This window comes from Alexandromys fortis, unplaced genomic scaffold (assembly GCF_014885135.2).
Source record: "Alexandromys fortis isolate MF-2015 unplaced genomic scaffold, M_Fortis_MF-2015_v1.1 scaffold_3, whole genome shotgun sequence".
NCBI lineage: Eukaryota > Metazoa > Chordata > Mammalia > Rodentia > Cricetidae > Alexandromys > Alexandromys fortis.
Window position 1 is genome coordinate 20,992,663 of NW_026067909.1, and position 18,082 is coordinate 21,010,744.

Below are 18,082 nucleotides of genomic sequence, written 5' to 3' on the forward strand. Positions count from 1 at the left end.
TAAGACAGTGGAGTTACTCCTTAGTAGCCTTTTAAAGATAAGCTATTAGGTCTGCCCTCTATCCCTTCTTCTTAATTCCAGCGAAGATCATTTTTGTTCCAGGGATGTACTTTTTGAAATTATCCAAACACTCTATCAGGGCATCTCCTCCCCAGGTGACGCCTTTGTTCTTGTTGGCATCTGTGTACGAGAATCCAGCCACCTGACCCATCTTCCTCCCAAACAGACTGCTGAGATTTGGTCCAGTCTTATGCTTGCCTCCCTTTTCCACAGTGTGGCACTGGGCACACTTCTGAACAAAACTCTTCTTGCCTTTCTCAACGTCACCCATTTTTAATTCACTCCCAGGTGATCAACACCAGAAACACTGCAACCCATAGATGGGCATCCGGCTCTCTAGCCCAAAGACACACCGACCTGCACCTATGTACTAGTGTTGGTGGAACTGCATTTGTTCTTGGAAGACTAATTTTTAAAAAAAAATTATTGTGTATTTTAAATATGTACAACATGAGGTTTTAGAAAAATAGACAACAACAATGTTTTTTATAGTGAATCAATTTCACAAGTCCATCACCTCACATATATTTACTATATTTTGATTTGACATTAAGAGCATCTACAATCCCATTTAGTCTGAATCTCATATAAAATTCATGGCTATTCTGATATTTATGTTATAAGTTGATCTCCACATTTTCTTATCAACATGAGGGAAATTTTGTAATCCTCTGATACACATACTATCTTTCTCACCTCATGCCTAACCTCTGTGACTAACATTTTGTTCTCTATTTCTGTGTTTTTAAAATTGTTTTAAGTTCCATATATAAGTGAATTTACATGTTAGTTTTTCTCTGCCTAGTTTATCTTAGCTGGTATATCACCCAAGTTCATTCACTTTATAGAAAATGGTAAGAACTTGTTCTTGTCAAGGATAATATTATTACATTGTGATATATATTTTTTCATGCCATAGTTTTTTTCATCCATTTGTCCATCAACAAACATTTAAGTTATTTCCATATCTTGACAACTTATGAATTTCCCCACAATGAGTTTGTCTTCATGAAGTAAAAATAGGGTTGTCTTCATTGTATATATGCCCCCAAAAAGTATTTATGGATAACATGATAGTTCTGTTTTTAAATTTCTTTTAAAGTATTCATATATTTTTTCATAATGGGTGTACCAATCAACATCCACCAACCATGCAGAATAGTTCCCCCTTCTCCATACCCATGTCAACAAGGGTGTTTATTCTTTGAGAACTGCATTTTTTATATACAATATAAATTGATTATATATGCCCCCATTGCCTCCAACTGCCTTTATTCCCACTTCAACACATCTCCCTCCCATGCATCAAAGGAGTTAAGAGACTTGTCCTTGGGAAGAGGAGAGTGGGCACATTCCTTGTCTTTTTACTGGCTGTATGTTTAAGTAAGTGGATTAAAAAAGACAGAAGAGGAGGGGTCTGATTCTGTAGTTGGGGTAAAGGAGGACCCCTTTCCTCTGTTGTAGTCAGCCTTTGTGATTTATGCAATCCATGTGTTTACCCTGTTAATGGCATCGAAACAGTTCAACAGAGTTATGTTATGGATAAAGTCAAGGTTAATCACAATGGCTTCAAACCCAAGTGATGCAAATGAGAATTAATGTGCCAAGGAAATACAAAATCTTGTTGGAAGAGGGGGCTGCTTGTTGGTTTCTGGACGCCTCCAGCTTAGCCCCAAAATAATCACACAGAAACTGTATTATTTAAATCACTGCTTGGACCATTAGCTCTAGCTTCTTATTGGCTAACTCTTACATATTAATTTAACCCATCTCCATTAATCTGTCTATCACCACAAGGTCATGGCCTACCAGCAAAGTTTCAGCACATCTGTCTCTGGTGGTGACTCCATGGCTTTTTAGCTGACTCAACCCTTCTTTCTCCCAGCATTCAGTTCTGTCTCCCCAGCCTACCTAAACTCTGCCATGCTATAGGTTCAAAGCAGTTTCATTACTCATTAATGTATTCAAACATAAAGAGGGAAATCCCACATCAGAATCCTAAAATGAGACAGAGAAAAATACATGCAGACTTTCACAGTGTCAGTACATTGACCAAAGGAACACACAAGCTCTTTTGACTCTCTGTGTAGGTAGTAGCTACTTGTTTCTCTCGTTCTCTAGTTTGAGCATCTCTTCTTTCCTTAGCAGAACTCATGACTAGCTGAGAAAATGGTATTGATTCCAAGAACCCGGAGACTGTCAAACTTCCTCCCTTAGTTGTCTCGTATAGCAAAGTTGGGACTGAGAATAACTTCCCAATGAACCTTGTCTGTCCTTAGAAAGGTGGATCAAATGTTAATAAGTGTTTTCAGTTTAGAATGGAAAGCCTCTGCCACCAGGAAAATGAAAATCAAAATTGCATCAAGATTCCTTCTCACTCCAGTCATAATGTCTAGCCTTAAGAACTCAGACAGAAAATGCTGGCAGCAGTGAAGCAGAGAAGGAACCCTTAGACACTGCTGGTGGCAATGCAAACTAGTTCAGCCACTCTAGAACTCAATGGGATGTTATAGAAAGAAATTAAAAGCACCAGGTGTTTCATCCATACTAAGGCCATAACCAGAGAGTCAAAGCTTACTACAGAGATGTCCGGATGCCTGTGATTCATTACTTCTTTATAATAGCCAAGGTATGAATCAGGGATAGGCAGCCATCAGTGGATGATGGATGGAAGAAATGTGTTACACACATACACACACAGCAGAGCATTGTTTAGTGACAAAGAAGAATGAAATTGCATTACAGGAAAATGTATGGAACTGAATGGGATCATCAGGGGAACAGGCAGGCTCACATAGATAAGCATCCCATATTTTCTGTCATGTGAATGACAGAGTAAAAAGAGAGGTATTCTAAGAGATTTAGAAGAGAAAAGAGGGTAAAGTGAGAGGAGATAAGAAAGGGTTATAGAGGAGGCAGATACAGCATATCATTTACTACTATGGAAAGTCAACATATATCCTATACATTATGACAATAGCATAATGCAGCCTTTTCGTGGAATTTATAAAAGAATCAAAGATCTCTGTACTGAATATTTGTCTATCTTCACCACAGTAGCCACCAGTTTCTGTTTCCATAAAAGTGAGATTAAGAGTTCTCTTCAATGACTTTCTGTCTAGACTGTTTCTTTGTGGGGAAAGTGGGGGAGACAGATGCCACAGAAGTCTTCTATGTCGCTCATTCTCAACTATAAGTCTGCAGTCATAGATACCACTGCAGCAGAAGCTTCCTTGACATTTACAAAAAGTGGCAGCATGGATCATGAACTTCCACATGGGTTTCTGGAAATAGCACAGGTATCATAGACATCCACATGGCCTCTAGCATCCATCAGCATGGACCATGAACCTCAGCATGGTGTCTGGCAGCAGTTAAGATCACAGATATTACTACAATCTTTGGCTACAGTCTGGACCCCTGGCACCATTATGGTCCTTGACCACAGCACAGGTCATGGACATTGACGTGGCCTCCAGTAGCAACACAGGCCACAGACATCAGCATGACTTCAGGCAGCAGCACAGACCATGGACATAAATATGGCCTCCTGAGGGAGCACAGACCAAGAACACAAAATGGTCTCCAGCAGCAGAAAAAGACTATGAAGAAAGGGATTTGTATTGCTCTAACACTGCAGGAAAGCCATTTTCTTTTATGTTATACATTTTAAAAAAGATATGCTATTAAGCTCTATAAATCAAACTTCCTGCCTTGTGCTGTTGGTGATATTTGATGGTAAGAATGGGGAGGAAGAGGATATTGCTTACCTAACTGTCCCTTCCCACTCTGCTGGCCTATAATACCTTTGTTTGGCATACTAATGGTAAGTGGGGTGAAGAACAAGGTAATGTTTACAAGAGAGAAGTTCAGAGAGCAAATGTTAGCCTCATCTTGCAGAGCCAGTTCCTACAGCCTGAGACCAGCGAACGAGGGAAGGATTGGATTTCACTAGAGCTAACAACAAGAAGGTTTTGTAAACGTGCCAAGTGCAAGGTTCACATTTCCAGCCCCAGCTCAGTTAATTTTTGCAAGAGGCACATCAACGTTCACTCACTCTTCAGATTCCCACTGAGCCTGCTGCCTCAGAAGGGTCTTTCACCTGAAGTCCATTTTTACAAATACTTCTTGTGGAGACAGCTTTCCAGGTGAGGATGTGTCTCAGAGCAGGAGATCTGTGGGATGAAAGGGTCTGGAAGCCAAATGAACAACATAAGAACTGAAGGTCATAAAATGTTTTTTGTGGGTTTTAACTGTTCATTAAAATTATCTGTCTATCTATCTATCTATCTATCTATCTATCTATCTATCTATCTATCTATCTATCATCTATCTATCTATCTATCTATCTATCTATCTATCATCTATCTATCTAATCTATCTTCATCATCATCATCATCATCATCATCATCATCATCATCTCTTTATCTGTTAATTTATATTGGGAGCATGTGTACCACAGCCCTTTTGTGAAGGGCAGTGGATAACTCTGAAGAGCTGATTTTCTCGTTTCACCTTTATGTGGGTTTTGGCGATCAAATTCTGGTCACCGAGCTTGTGTTGTAAGTACCTCTGCCTGCTGAGTCATCTCCCTAGCTCATGGTATCAGCTGTGCTCATAGAGCATCCAAACAAACAAAATTCTCCATACCTATTGACATAATGGACTATGTTAATTGCTTCACTCTGGCAGCATACACACACATACGGCACCCACAAATTTAATATAAAGCCATGTACTGTGTGTATGTTCTACAAAATCATATGGTATACCTTGAATATATAAAGCAACATGGTTTGTAAAAGGTCATTATTGCTTTTTAACATTTTCCTTCCCTCAATTAAATGATATCAAAATGATCATACTGAGTGACTCTCAGAATATGTACCAAAAAAACCTAAGGAAAAAATAGTAATGTCACTTTATGAAACATATAGCATGCACGAATTCTGTAAAAGGTATTTTGTCAAGTATAATGAAAAATCCTTAGATATTTCTTCTATGCAGTACTGAGGAAGTATTTTATGGTTTTTGGAAGTGGGTGAATATAGAATCTACTGTGTGGAGGTACTGCACTATTGTTCTCAATCTTTCCAGTTGTATTAAAGAGTACTTGGGTTTCTCTGTCCACTACTGGTAAGAGGGTAGCAGAAATACACCCCATGGTGATACCACTTAATCAGATAGCAAGAAAAATGTAATCTCAAGATTGCATCTGAAGACTAATTTTGAATTTACCTACGTTTTCTTTTAAACTTATCCTTTGAATGTTACATAGACACTATTTTGTGCCCTATATATTCTGATTGTACTTTTAGTAGTAATGTTATGCCCACATTCCACAATCCTATACCTATATTCACTGTATATCATGCCTGTAGGTATGGTGTAAATGTTTGAGAGTTACCATATTTGCTAAATTGGATTTTACATTTTCTTTCCCTAGTCATTAACATTGAAGTTCTATTTAGCACATACCTGTGTTTGTATAGCTTTAAAAAATTATGTTCTGTTCTTTTAAACTGCTTTCATCAGATTAATTTCTATTCCTTGCATGGCAGGGTCAGCAACTCCAGAGTTCAATTAGAAGTTGCTTGTTGCTACTCAAGAATTTGCTTAGAGAGGAAACTATGCAAGAAAGGCAAAAACAACAGCAGGCTAAAAATAGCAGCTGGAATGTGACTTGGCTTTAAAGTTTTGTCATTTATATCTAAAAATTTCAAAGTATTTTACAATGAAACATTTTCATCAAGATATGCAATATTAACTCACATGAGGAGAAAGAAAAGGAGGAGAAACATTATCAAGAAAATAAATAGCACAGTTGAATATTGTTTATATGACCAACTCTCTGCCAAAACACGTTGAATGTTAGTCAATCTAATTTTAGCCCCACAAACATTCTATGAGCCCAATGATGCTATCATCCCATCTACCTTTTAAGAAACCAAAGCACAGAGGCTAAGCAACTTCCTGAGTAACACCATTACTGGAGATGCCAGGAGATACAGCAGCATACTGGAAACTCTAAAGAATAAAATGCACTTGTTCATGTAATTTGAATCCAATGGTGAGATGAGAAACTGAGAAGGGAAGAGAGAGACTCCTGTGTTCCTCCTGCAAGTCCGGTGCTTCCTTAGGGCTGGTGAGGATGTTAGTGAATGGAAGATTTGGCTAGTCATACAGAACTGGCTACTGTTGTTTCTGTCATTAATGAATGTCCGTTTATTATTTCTCTAGGCTAAAGTGTCCTCATGGCTGTCACACTGCAAGGTGCACAAATGCTGCAGACGCTGGAGAGATCCTTGAGGAAGTATCTTCCTGAATCCTTAAAGGTGATCCCAGAAAATGTGAAGGTCAACAAGGAGAAAGTGGAAGTGAAAGAGTCTAACATTTATGCTTCACTGTTTGTGTGTGTACGCACGTGTGGCGTGTGTGGATTTGCTTGGTATGATTGATGTGTGTGTAGTGTGCACACGCATGAATAGAATATGTGTATGCATGAAGAGCTCAAGGTTGATGTTCAGTGTCTTCCTTGATCACTTTTCACCTTGTATGTTAAGACAGGGTTTCTTGGTGAACCTGGAGCTGACCAATTCCATTAGTATAGATAGTCAGGTTGTTCAGGAAATTCCCCTGACTCTTCCTTCCAAGCATTGGGATTACAAGCAGGATGTCAGCACTACTAGGGACTGTGTGGGTACTGGCGATGAGAACTTTGAACTGGAGTTTATATGTGGAGTTTATTGTGTGGTAAGTGCTTTATCCATTGAGCCATCTTCTCAAATCCTATGCAGTATTATTTTGAGCCAATGCATATTTCATATTTTTCCAATTTAATTTACATAACTTTTTTCAATATACTGCCACTGTATCTGTGTCATTAGTTACGAATATGGAGATATAGTTAGGTGAGGTAGTGCATACCTTTAATCTCTGCACTTGGAAGCCAATAGGCAGGTGATTCTCTGTGAGTTCGAGGCTATCCTATCTACATATGCGTTCTGGGCCAGCCAGGGATACATAGTGTGAGACTCAACCATCATAAGAAGACTGTGGTGATATAAAGAAGTAATTTAAACATTATGGCAAGCAAGACTTCTCGAGAGACAGATGCTTGCTTGCAATCCTGACAGCCTGGGTCTGATCTCCAGATCCCACTTGGTGACAGAAAAGAACTAAGTCCTAAGAGTTACCATCTGACCTCCACACACATGCTGTGACTCATGGATGCCCCACAAAAAAATACATAAATAAAATGCAAGAATATGTGGGGTATCTATTTCTTCATATCTCAAATGCATTGAGTTGTAGCACAGTTTTGGGCACACATGGACTTTGCCCTCTGCTGACTGATAAAGTTTTTCTGTTGCTTCTTTTCAAGAATCATTCCTTAGCAGCACTTGAGATTCCCTGGGGTTTTCCTTCACATTTAGTTGGGGGTACCTATTAATGTTTAATTTGTTCCTTCCAGAAGAATGCTTGCCATGTGAAAATTAAACCATCTTGAGTTGAAAGTAAGAAACGGGTCTGTTACTCTGAACTTAACGCATATCAGAATATTTTGAACTTGGCTTCCAGTTTTTCTCCACAAACCCAGTGCAACTGAGTAGAGACCTTAGAGTTGACTAAACTGTCAATAGATATAAATGTTTACATGAGAGCTGTATAAAAGCAGCTCTAATGGTGGATCCACATGCTTGATTTTTTTTTTTATATCAAATGAGGTGAGGTCCACTCCAGTGGAGCTTAAGTATAACCATGTTTGTGTGTGCTGCATATGTGTGTTTGTGTGTATGGTTTATGTGTGTATATATGTATGCAAGTGTTTATGTTTTTTGTGTGACCTGTGTGTGCTTGTGGTGGTGTATGTATGGATGTATTTATGTGGAGTTTTTCTGTCCTGACTGCTTGGTTACAAATAAACACACTGAGGCTTACATTAATTATAAATGCTTAACCTATAGCTCAGTTTTATTACTAACTATCTCTTCAACTTAACTCATTTCTATTCATCTTTGTGCTGCACTGAGGCTTGTAACTATTACCTCTATCTCATTTTGTGTGTCCAATTACTTCTGCATCCGGCTGGTGACTCCTCTGGCTCCACCCTTCCCCTTCCCAGAATTCTTCTAGTCTGGCTCTCTTGTTCAATCTATTCCTCCTCAGCTATTGGTCAATCATCTTTTTATTAGCCAATGAGAGTAATACATATTCATTGTGTACAAAGATTACTCTATAACATATATGTGAATATGCATGTATTTGTATATGTATTTCTGTGTGTATGTGTGTTTGTGTGAGTAGTTGTATGTGTGTAAAATAGTGCATTGTATTTTACCTGTTTGTATATTTCTGTGTGTGTTTGTGCTCATCTTTGTGTGTAAGTAGATGAATGTTTGTGCTTGTGTGATTGCATGTGTGTGGCTTAGAGGAAAAAATAGTTCCAGATTTCTGTCACTCTATAAGGCATTTTGTACAAAATTATTTAAGACAAAATGAGTAGATTTGGTTCTTACTTTCTCTTATATTTTTGGTTGTGAGCCTAGCCTTTAGCGGCTGAGCCATCTCTCCAGCCCTCAGTTATTACTTTCTCTAGCAGATTTTCTACTCCCTTTTATAAAGAAGAAAAATATTATCATCTATAATTTATAGACTGTTTTGTTTTATTTAATAATAAAAAGCTATTTTTACATGCTCACTGATATGGAATATTAAAATGTAATTTCTCTATTCCTTATGTTAAAGGTGAATATCAAGCATTTTGAGAACATTCTGGGTGTTTCCCAGTGGTTTTGTTGAGCCCATGGAGTGAGATGAGGTCACTCTCTAGCTTTTAAAAGGGAATAGTTAACTCTTTAGTCATACACTAACACACACATTTTCTCCCAAGAGAAGTCTGGAATATCCATAAAGAAAAGAGTAGTGAATGAGATTGTTTGTCCTAGATTCTTCCTTGGCTCTTTGTTATCACCAACTGTCACAATTTCACAGGAATGTCTCTGTCCAGACCACACAAGGTGCTTTTTGATTCATCTTAATAAACTAACCGTCTCACTTCCTTTCAGGTTTATGGGACTGTCTTTCACATTAACCATGGAAACCCATTCAACCTAAAAGCTGTAGTTGACAAGTGGCCTGATTTTAACACAGTGGTTGTCCGTCCTCAGGAACAGGTAAGGAACCAGACGTGAACAAATATGCTTATATGATTATTCATGTAGAATCTAAAAAAATCTTATCCCAGATTACTTGCTTTAGGAGGCCACTTCTTTGTTCCCAGTTACCCAGACCACAAAATAATCACACAGAAACTATATGATTTAAATCACTGCCTGGCCAATCACTTAAGCATATTGCTAGCTAGCTGTTATATCTTTGGTTAACCCATTTTTATTATTTTATATTTTATTATGAGGCTTGTGGCCTACCAGCAAGGTTCCAGCTGGCAGCTCTCATCTTTCCCCTCTGCTGGATCCATGGCATCTCGTTGACTCCTCCTTCTTCCTCCCAGCATTCAGTTTAGTTTCCCCCATCTCTCTCTATTCTGCCCTGCCAAGCCCAAGACAGCTTCTTTATTAAATGAACTGCACAAACACAATTTCTTAATCAAGAACAGAAATAAATATATAACAAAATTGATCTTAAATTTTTGTTGATAGATCCATACCAAAGCAAAGTATTCATTTCTATATCATATCCCCCTTTAAATGTAGAGAAACTTTTATAAAGATTGTTTGGGGAATTTGGGTATAGTTCTCTCCAAACTGCTTCCTGCTTTTTGTTGAGCAATGTAATTTTTGGGTGTGTTCATGGCAACCTTTTGGGGGATTTAGTTGACCACATTGTGGCAACATTCTGTTGTAGCAAGCTGCTTGTTTGTTCCCAGCTACCCAGACCACAAAATAATCACACAGAAACTATATGATTTAGATCACTGCTTGGCCAATCACTTAAACATATGTAAGCATATTGTTAGCTAGCTCTTATATATTTGGTTAACCCATTTCTATTATTTTATATTTTACCATGTGTCTTGTGACCTACCAGCAAGGTTCCAGCTGGCATCTCTCATCTTTCCCCTCTGGCAGCTCCATGGCATCTTGCTGACTCCTCTTTCTTTCTCCCAGCACTGCAGTCATAAACAATAAGCAATAAGTATTATCTCTCCTTTCTCCATGATAACAGGACATGGCAGATGACCATGATTTCTACACCAATACTTACCAAATCTTCTCTAAAGATCCCCAGAACTGTCAGGAATTCCTGGACTCCCCAGAAGTAGTCAACTGGAAACAACATTTGCAGATTCAAAGTAAGAACAATGAGAAATGAGCTCAATCCCTTCTGTCTCTTATCTCACAAGATCTCCATGCTCTCCCTGCCAAGTTCCATGTCCTCAGTCAGATGTCCACAATTTGTGACCTCAAAGTATAAGTCTGTAACATGAGGACCAGGCTCATTGGCCAATCACTTAAACATATTTAAGCATATTATTAGCTAGTTCTTATATATTTGGTTAACCCATTTCTATTATTTTATATTTACCATGTGTCTTTCTGTCCCACCCAGTCCGCCAGCCATTTAGTCCTAGAGAAAATCATACAGAGATCTTGAGATCTATTTCTTTTATTTTTACTTTTATTGTTTGAGACAGGTTCTCTGTAGTCTTTGTCCTGGAATAACTCTGTAGACTAGGTTGTCCTTGAACTCACAGAGATCTTGCCTGTGTCTGCCTCCCTAGTGCTGGGATTAAAGGTGTCTGCCACCACACCTTGAACTCACAGAGATATGTCTGCCTCTGCCTCCCAGGCATTGGGATTAAAAGTGTGTCACAGTGTAAACCATTTAGAGGCCTTTTTCATCTTTGACTCTCTTTACCATATATCTCTCTTTTTTGACCACACAAGTCTTTAATTTACCAAGCAATATGGGTAGGATTAAGGCTATGGCTTTGATGGCTGGATCCACCCCATTACTTAGCTTTACGCAATTCCAGACTCATGGCGGAGTTACCAGCTGTAGCCATGTTTATTGCCACAACTCAATGGAGTGTCAAGGTCCCTACAAGCTGCAGCAGTGCACTCAGAAGACACACTCAAATGCTCCATAGTCGGATCGCCTGCCTGAAAGAGTCAGAGTTTGCCCTGGCAGGAGGGTCCAGAATGCTAGCATTTTAAAACAGCACAGCTTTTTCCATGGCTCCTTTTTCTGCGGGGCAGGTCACATCCTGATTCTTCTGTGATCTGGGCAGGAATAGGAGGAATGGGCTTCCTCCTTCCCAGAATTCTCCTGTTCTCATCACCCTGCCTCTACTTCCTGTCTGGTTGACCCACCTATTCCTGCCTGGCCAATCCGCATTTATTCAAAATATGATTGACAGAATACAGACAATTCTCCCACACCATAAGTCAAATAAATCCTTCTACCCCCAGTTGACTTTCATTATAGTATTCTTAACAGCCACAGTATGAAACTAGAACAGGGGGATAGGTCAGCTTACATTTGATGTAACAGAAAACTCATAATGAAGAGAATCAACAATTTAGTTTGGGCTTTGCAGGCAGCACATTACTCTTCTCTACTAGATTTGTTCATGTATCATATGGTGATTGAAGAACTCAATACATGTTGCTTCACCATAGGCTCATTCACATGTGTAGATGGTGGTTCTGACTGTCAGTCAATGCCAACTATTGGTTGTGATGATGGTACAATGTATCTCTGGTCAGCTACCCTATGCTAGTTTCTATGCAGTTGGTTTCAAGGTAACTAGGATCAATCAATCAATCAATCAATAAATAAATAAATAAAGTCTCAAGGTCTAACATTGTTAAGCCTCTTTTTGTATAAGTCTATATTCCTACTGATCAGATGGGGTATGGAAGTGAACTACTCCAGGGAACAGATGCAGTGAATTAAATTCCAAATCCTTGCTTCAATAATCTACTATATTGGGTACATAACTCAGAAGAAGCTGGCTACCATATTTTATAGCTCATTCTCTTTGATGTTCAAAACTACACAATTATATACCTTAAAAAACTTAGTTCCAGTCTTGGTTCATTCACAAAATGACTATGAATTAACTCATTCCCTGTCATGTCATCAGTTTTGTAAAACATTTTGCCCGCCATGTCTATATGGACGTTCACACAGCAGCATCAACCTGAGCATAATCAAATTCTATCTTAAATCTCACACTTTCTACCCCATTGGAGAGGCCCCACCCAGGACATATCTAGCCATTTCCTCTCTTCTTAGAAGTTCACAATGTTTTCTTACAAACCCATTTAGGTTCCCAGTCTCGCCTGAATGAGGCGATACAAAATATTGCAAACATTCAGTCTTTCCAAGTCAACCGCTCAGAAAACATCCTCTTTGTAACATCAGAAACAATCAAGAAACTGTTCCCTGACCTGCTGGATCCAAAGAATTTATCTCCGGGTAGTGGCAAGCCCAAGGCCATGTGAGTTTGATCAGAGCTGCTATATATCTCTCACATCTTTCTTCTACAGCCCTACTGCCTGACGCTGATTTTACTCTGGTCCTTGCTGTCCACACTCTTGTAGATGACCCCACCCATGCTCCATGCAAGCAACTCTAATTATATTCAGTTGGTTACACTACACACACAAAAAAAAATGAAAGAAGAACTTATTGGGCAGAGCTTCAATAGAGTGAGGACAGTAGAATGAAGGTAGTTAAGAGTGCTTAAATCTAACATATGTGACATATATTTATGGGATTATTAAATAAAAAACTTTTAAAAAGTTTGAATTATAATATTTCCAGCAAGATGGTTCATCAAGTAAGGACTTTGATGGCCAAGGCTGACTAACTGAGCTACTGAACTCAATACCTGGGACCAACATGGTCAAAGTAGATAACCACCTCCACAGATCCTTCTCTAATCCACAATCCATGTACATCCATACCCTCTTATTCATCCCCACACAAAAAGTCATTAAATAAGTTAAGAAAGGAAATTAAAAATGATAAGAATAATCTACAAAAGTATAAATCTGACCAGGTTCCTCTTTTTTTTTTTTTTTGCATTATTGTAAAAGTAAAGTCCTCTGTTCACTGTTTGACATTTATTATTCTTGCTCATTTTCTCCTACCACACTGGCCTTTCTGTCCTTCCAGCATAAGTCCATCTATATTCCAGGACTTTGTATTTGCTGCTTCCAATGCTCTGCCCCTCAAGATAATAGAGGTAGGAATAGACTGGACCCTTATATTAACAGGCTTTGCTTTCTTCTTGGACCCTCTATAGCAATCAAGACATGTTTAAACTTTCATCCTTGGATATCACCCATGCTGACTTGGTGAATAAATTCTGGCTCTTTGGTGGCAATGAGCGGAGCCATAGATTCATTGAACGCTGTATAAAGAAGTTCCCAAGTTGCTGTGTCCTGGGGCCTGAGGGGACCCCTGCATCCTGGACCCTAATGGACCAAACTGGAGAGATGCGGATGGGAGGCACCATGCCTGAGTATAGAGATCAAGGTCTTGTCTCCTTTGTTGTCTATTCACAAGACCAGATTATGAAGAAACGTGGCTTTCCTGTTTATTCCCACACAGACAAAAGCAATATTGCCATGCAAAAAATGAGTTACAAACTGCAACATCTCCCCATGCCCAGTGCCTGGAACCAATGGAAGTGTGTGCCTATGTGAAGCTAGCCTTGAACACAAGATGGTGTTGGGGGAGGGGGGACCTGGGGATGTAATTGGATGGCAGACAAAGAATAAAGGTGACCAAAAAGAGAGAATAAATGGAAACCAGATGCAAAGGAGTGGTGCTGTCTGTACTCTGGGGAAGCAGTGTGAATGGCTGACAGATATGCCATAGTTCATGTTTATCAGATTGCTCTTAGACTCCCCTAAATTCATGATCTGAAGAAGGTCTATGTCCTTCTGTACTGAACTCTTCTAATTTAGTCACACTTCTTGGATCTATATGACACTCCCTTATCAACTACACAAAGCTCCAAATGGTTCCTCTTGGAAGCCCTAGTACACAACTTGGAGACTTCTTCTGCTAACCTTGCTCATGATAATGAGATAATGTTTTCTGGCTTCTGTGCCTTATTCCTCTGTGTCTATGGCTTTTCCTTCAGTGATCAGCAAGTGTATTCTCATCAGGTCTTAAGAAAGTAGCCACTCCAGTGGCGGGGAAGAGACAGAAATCTTTAATAAATAAATAAATTAATTAAAAAAAGAAAGTAGCCACTCCTTTGCTGGCTGCTTTATACATATATTAAATACATTATACATGAACCATACAGTTTTTCAGATTAAACAAAATACACATAAAATAGCAAAGGAAGATAACAAGGAAAAGCCTAACTTTGATTTTCCAGTTCCATCTTAGCCCCAAGAAAATAAAGCAATGTGGCTTTCAAAACCTTGACTTCCCAATCTACTGCAATCCTGTGAGAATAAATAGAGTATGTGGTTGATTGCACAAGTTTTATGCTAAACGATATCGCTTTTATTGCACTGTAGCTACTTAGTTACAAATCCTTCCCTTTATTCACACCAATTTCCTTGGTATTTCTTTATAATTCCAAACAAGCTCCTGCTTCAGGGCTTTTGTACTCCCTGTCCCTCTTTGTGGAATACTCCCTGCCTCCACTTAGCTCTCTGGATGTCACCTTTTCTCTGTCCCAACTGAAACATCTTATAAAATAGTCACTCTCCATGTGTAACATCCTCCACCTCTCCCAGTAGTCTGCATCCTTTTTAGAACAACTCCTAGACTGCATACTGGCTCCCTCTGTTAAATAGGGTAGCCATTGGTGTAGAGTGTGTCATGTGTTATATGCTTGTATACTTCTAGAGATACTCAAAACATACCACCAATTTTCCAGTTTGCTGAGATATTTTGATCTAAATTTTCACTCAGCACAACGATGTCAGTTTGCTAGAATTAAATTGGGAAACTACTTCATATTTATTTATTATACACTTGACTGAAATCATTGTAAAAGTCTGCATTGGATACAAATTGACAATATGTATCAGTAATAAGTATAGCAAACATTAAATATTCTAATATACTGCATAATGTTCATACATTTAATTTTGATTATTATGGAGCTTAGTAATACATGCATTCTGTTCATGACAATGTACAGATGTTCAATACTATTGAATAGTACATTTAAAAGGGTATTTAATAATTATTTTACCATAAACTCATTCGCATGCGTGCCACCATCTCCCAACAAATAATTTCTGTTTCTTTCCAACCTAAGTTCAACTCGATGAAAAATCAGAGACTCCTAGAGTCTTTTATGTATATAAACCTATCATGTGTGGGCAAAGAGTCTTTGACTTCTTCTTTTCTTGTGTGTACCCCATTTAATTCAATCATTTGTTTCATTATTCCAGTTAAGACTTCAAGTATTTTATGCAGGAGAAGAGGAGACAAGCTTGTCTTCTTTCTGATTTAGTGGAAATTCTTTGAAGTTTTGTCTGTCTAAGATGATGTTTGATGTGGGTTTTCCATATGTTGTCTTTATTATATTGAACTGTATCCTGAGTATCCTTATACTCTCAATTATGTTTTTCAGAAGTGGTAAATAATTTCAAATTCAGTTTTGCATCTCACGAGTTGGTCATGTGGTCTCTGCCCTTTATGAATGTGCTAGATTACATTAAATACTTTAGGTTTGCTGAACCGTCCTTGCATCTCCTGGATGAAATCAACTTTATCATGGTGGATAATCATTTTTATGTGTTCTTAAATACAGTTTTAAAGTATTTTGTTGGCAATTTTACGTCTACAAACAACAAAGATAGTGCCTATAATTTCCTTATAATGGCTATTATTTTGCTTTTGCTTTCTGAGCAATACTGCCTTTATGAAAGGAGCATGGGACTGTTCATTTGCTTCTGTTTTACAGAATAATTTGAGGAAAACTGGTAAGTTCTTCTTTGGAAGAGTGCTGGAATTCTACATTGACTCCATCCTACCCTGCAATTTTCTTACTTGGAAATTTTTTCTTGTGCATCACTACATATAATTGGACCATTATGTTATGAAGGTCAAGCTCATCTTGGTTTACCATTAGTAGGTCATGTGTACTAAGAAATCCCTCCATGTTTTAGAGTTTAGTGGAAGATTGCAGATTTTAAAAAGTATGTCTCCCTGAATTTCCTCTAAATCTCTTGTCATATAACTCTGCACAACTCTATTTTCTTAATTGCAATTATCTATCTTCTTATTTTCATCAATCCAACTAAAGGTTTGTCAATAGTTTTACATAACCAGCTCTTAATTCTTATTGGTTCTTTATCTTGTTTTGTTATTGGTATTCCAAACTTTCAATGGACTGTCTTTTCCCTCATTTTTTCTTTTATTTATTTTAATTTTATGTTCGCTTGTGTTTTTCCTGCATGCATGTCTGTGTGAGGGTATCAGATCCCAAGGAACAGGAGTTTCAAACAGTTGTGAACTGCCATGTGGGTGCTGGCAATTGAACCCAGGCCCTCTAGAAGAGTATCCAATGCTCTGAGCCACTGAGCTACCCTCAGTTTTTTTTAAACCAGGCTTTCCTTTTTTTTTTTTTAATAAATGGGAACTCTTGTGTGCCACAGTTAGCTTTCTGCTGTTCCCTCATCATTCTCAAGAATAAATCCTCTCCATAATATATAACGTGCAATATTTATAAACTTTGAGATTGTCTATGTAATCATAAATACACCATTTGTGCTGAGAATGAAATTGAGCCATAATTAATCAGTGAGAAAGGGTACATATTCCATGATGCTTTCATGTAGGGGTCAACTGACTTTTGTAGAAAATCTAAGATGCGTAATGAGACAGTATGTAATTCCTTGCAAAAAAAAATGCACAAAAGAAAAATCAAGGCCTCAATATGAAACCTGAAACACTAAAACTGTCATAAAACCAGTGCCCTTCAAAATAGGTGTGCAAAAGGATTTTCTAAACAGGACTCTTGTCCTTAGGAATTAAGACCAAGAATTGACAACTGAAACTTCATAAAACTAAAAGGACCCTATATAGATGAGCAAACAAGGAACAGGGTGAAAAGGAAAGCAGCAGAATGGGAGGCAATACTCATTAGCTACATAGCTGACAGAGGATTGACATCTGGGATACAGAAATAAATCAGGAAACAAAGGATTAGGTGGCAGAAGCCAAGCTGTCTCCCCTGGAAATGGTGCATAAATGTTTTACATATGGAGGTCCTTAAGGCGTGGCCCATTGGAGAACCCCATCCACCCAGAAGGATCTGTGGAAGTGATGCTGCCGACCCCAGCGCTGGTCCCAGGGAGCTCATGGGCTTCAGGCTTCTCTAACTTTTGCTTTGCTTACTCTTATGGTAATTCTTAGTTTCGCTTTGCCAGTTGTGACTGTGACTGAGTTTACCAGGATAATTTTGTCTGAAAGTCTCTACAAAGAAATCAAGGTTCTCTGCAGTCATTCACAGAAACCGGTTTCTCCAGCCGCCCTTGGCTTTTCTTGCCGTCATTCTGAGTAAGCAGAAGGAACTCACTAACGTTAATGGTTGCTTATTTAACTTCCCTAAAAAAGAGAAAACTATATTCCAAAGAGCTTAAGAACTTGGGAGATGATTTCTTAAAAGATGACACTGAAAACCTATGGTGCGACATAAGGTAAAGATAAATGATACAAAGGGTCAGACATCTCTCTGGTGCCAGGATTCGAATGTTTAGATATGTTTTCAGTTAAAGCTCCCAGTTCCCGTGGAAGTAAAACTACGCATAGAAACTTCCAGGAAGAACTGGAACATTTGGTCCCAACTGTTTAAAATTTAGGCAATCATTACCATTTTGAAAACTTATAAAGAATAGGATTATAACTGTTGTCCACATAAAAGTGATATACAGATTACCTAGAAATTGATTTACACCTGAAAATAATATCCGAGGTATGGCGTCATACACTCAACTGATTACAAAAATACAAAAATATCACACTGGGTTTTTTGTAAACACGTTTGCTGCTGGCTAGGGCACAGTGT

At 38.4% G+C, this 18,082-nt stretch overlaps 2 protein-coding genes across 2 annotated transcripts; one reads left to right on the forward strand and one right to left on the reverse strand.

The window, feature by feature from the left end:
* Positions 1-46: 46 nt before the first annotated feature.
* Positions 47-3,873, reverse strand: LOC126498317 (cytochrome c, somatic-like). The gene has a single exon (XM_050136852.1). The coding sequence runs from the start codon at positions 329-331 to the stop codon at positions 59-61; it is 273 nt and encodes a 90-aa protein (XP_049992809.1). The 5' UTR covers positions 332-3,873; the 3' UTR covers positions 47-58.
* Positions 3,874-4,073: 200 nt separating this feature from the next.
* Glyat (glycine-N-acyltransferase) lies at positions 4,074-13,852 on the forward strand. The gene is made up of 6 exons (XM_050136836.1): positions 4,074-4,208; positions 6,301-6,395; positions 9,129-9,236; positions 10,249-10,375; positions 12,358-12,529; positions 13,340-13,852. Exons 2-6 carry the CDS (start codon positions 6,315-6,317, stop codon positions 13,740-13,742), a joined length of 891 nt encoding a protein of 296 aa, XP_049992793.1. The 5' UTR covers positions 4,074-4,208; positions 6,301-6,314; the 3' UTR covers positions 13,743-13,852.
* The last annotated feature ends 4,230 nt before the right edge of the window (positions 13,853-18,082 follow it).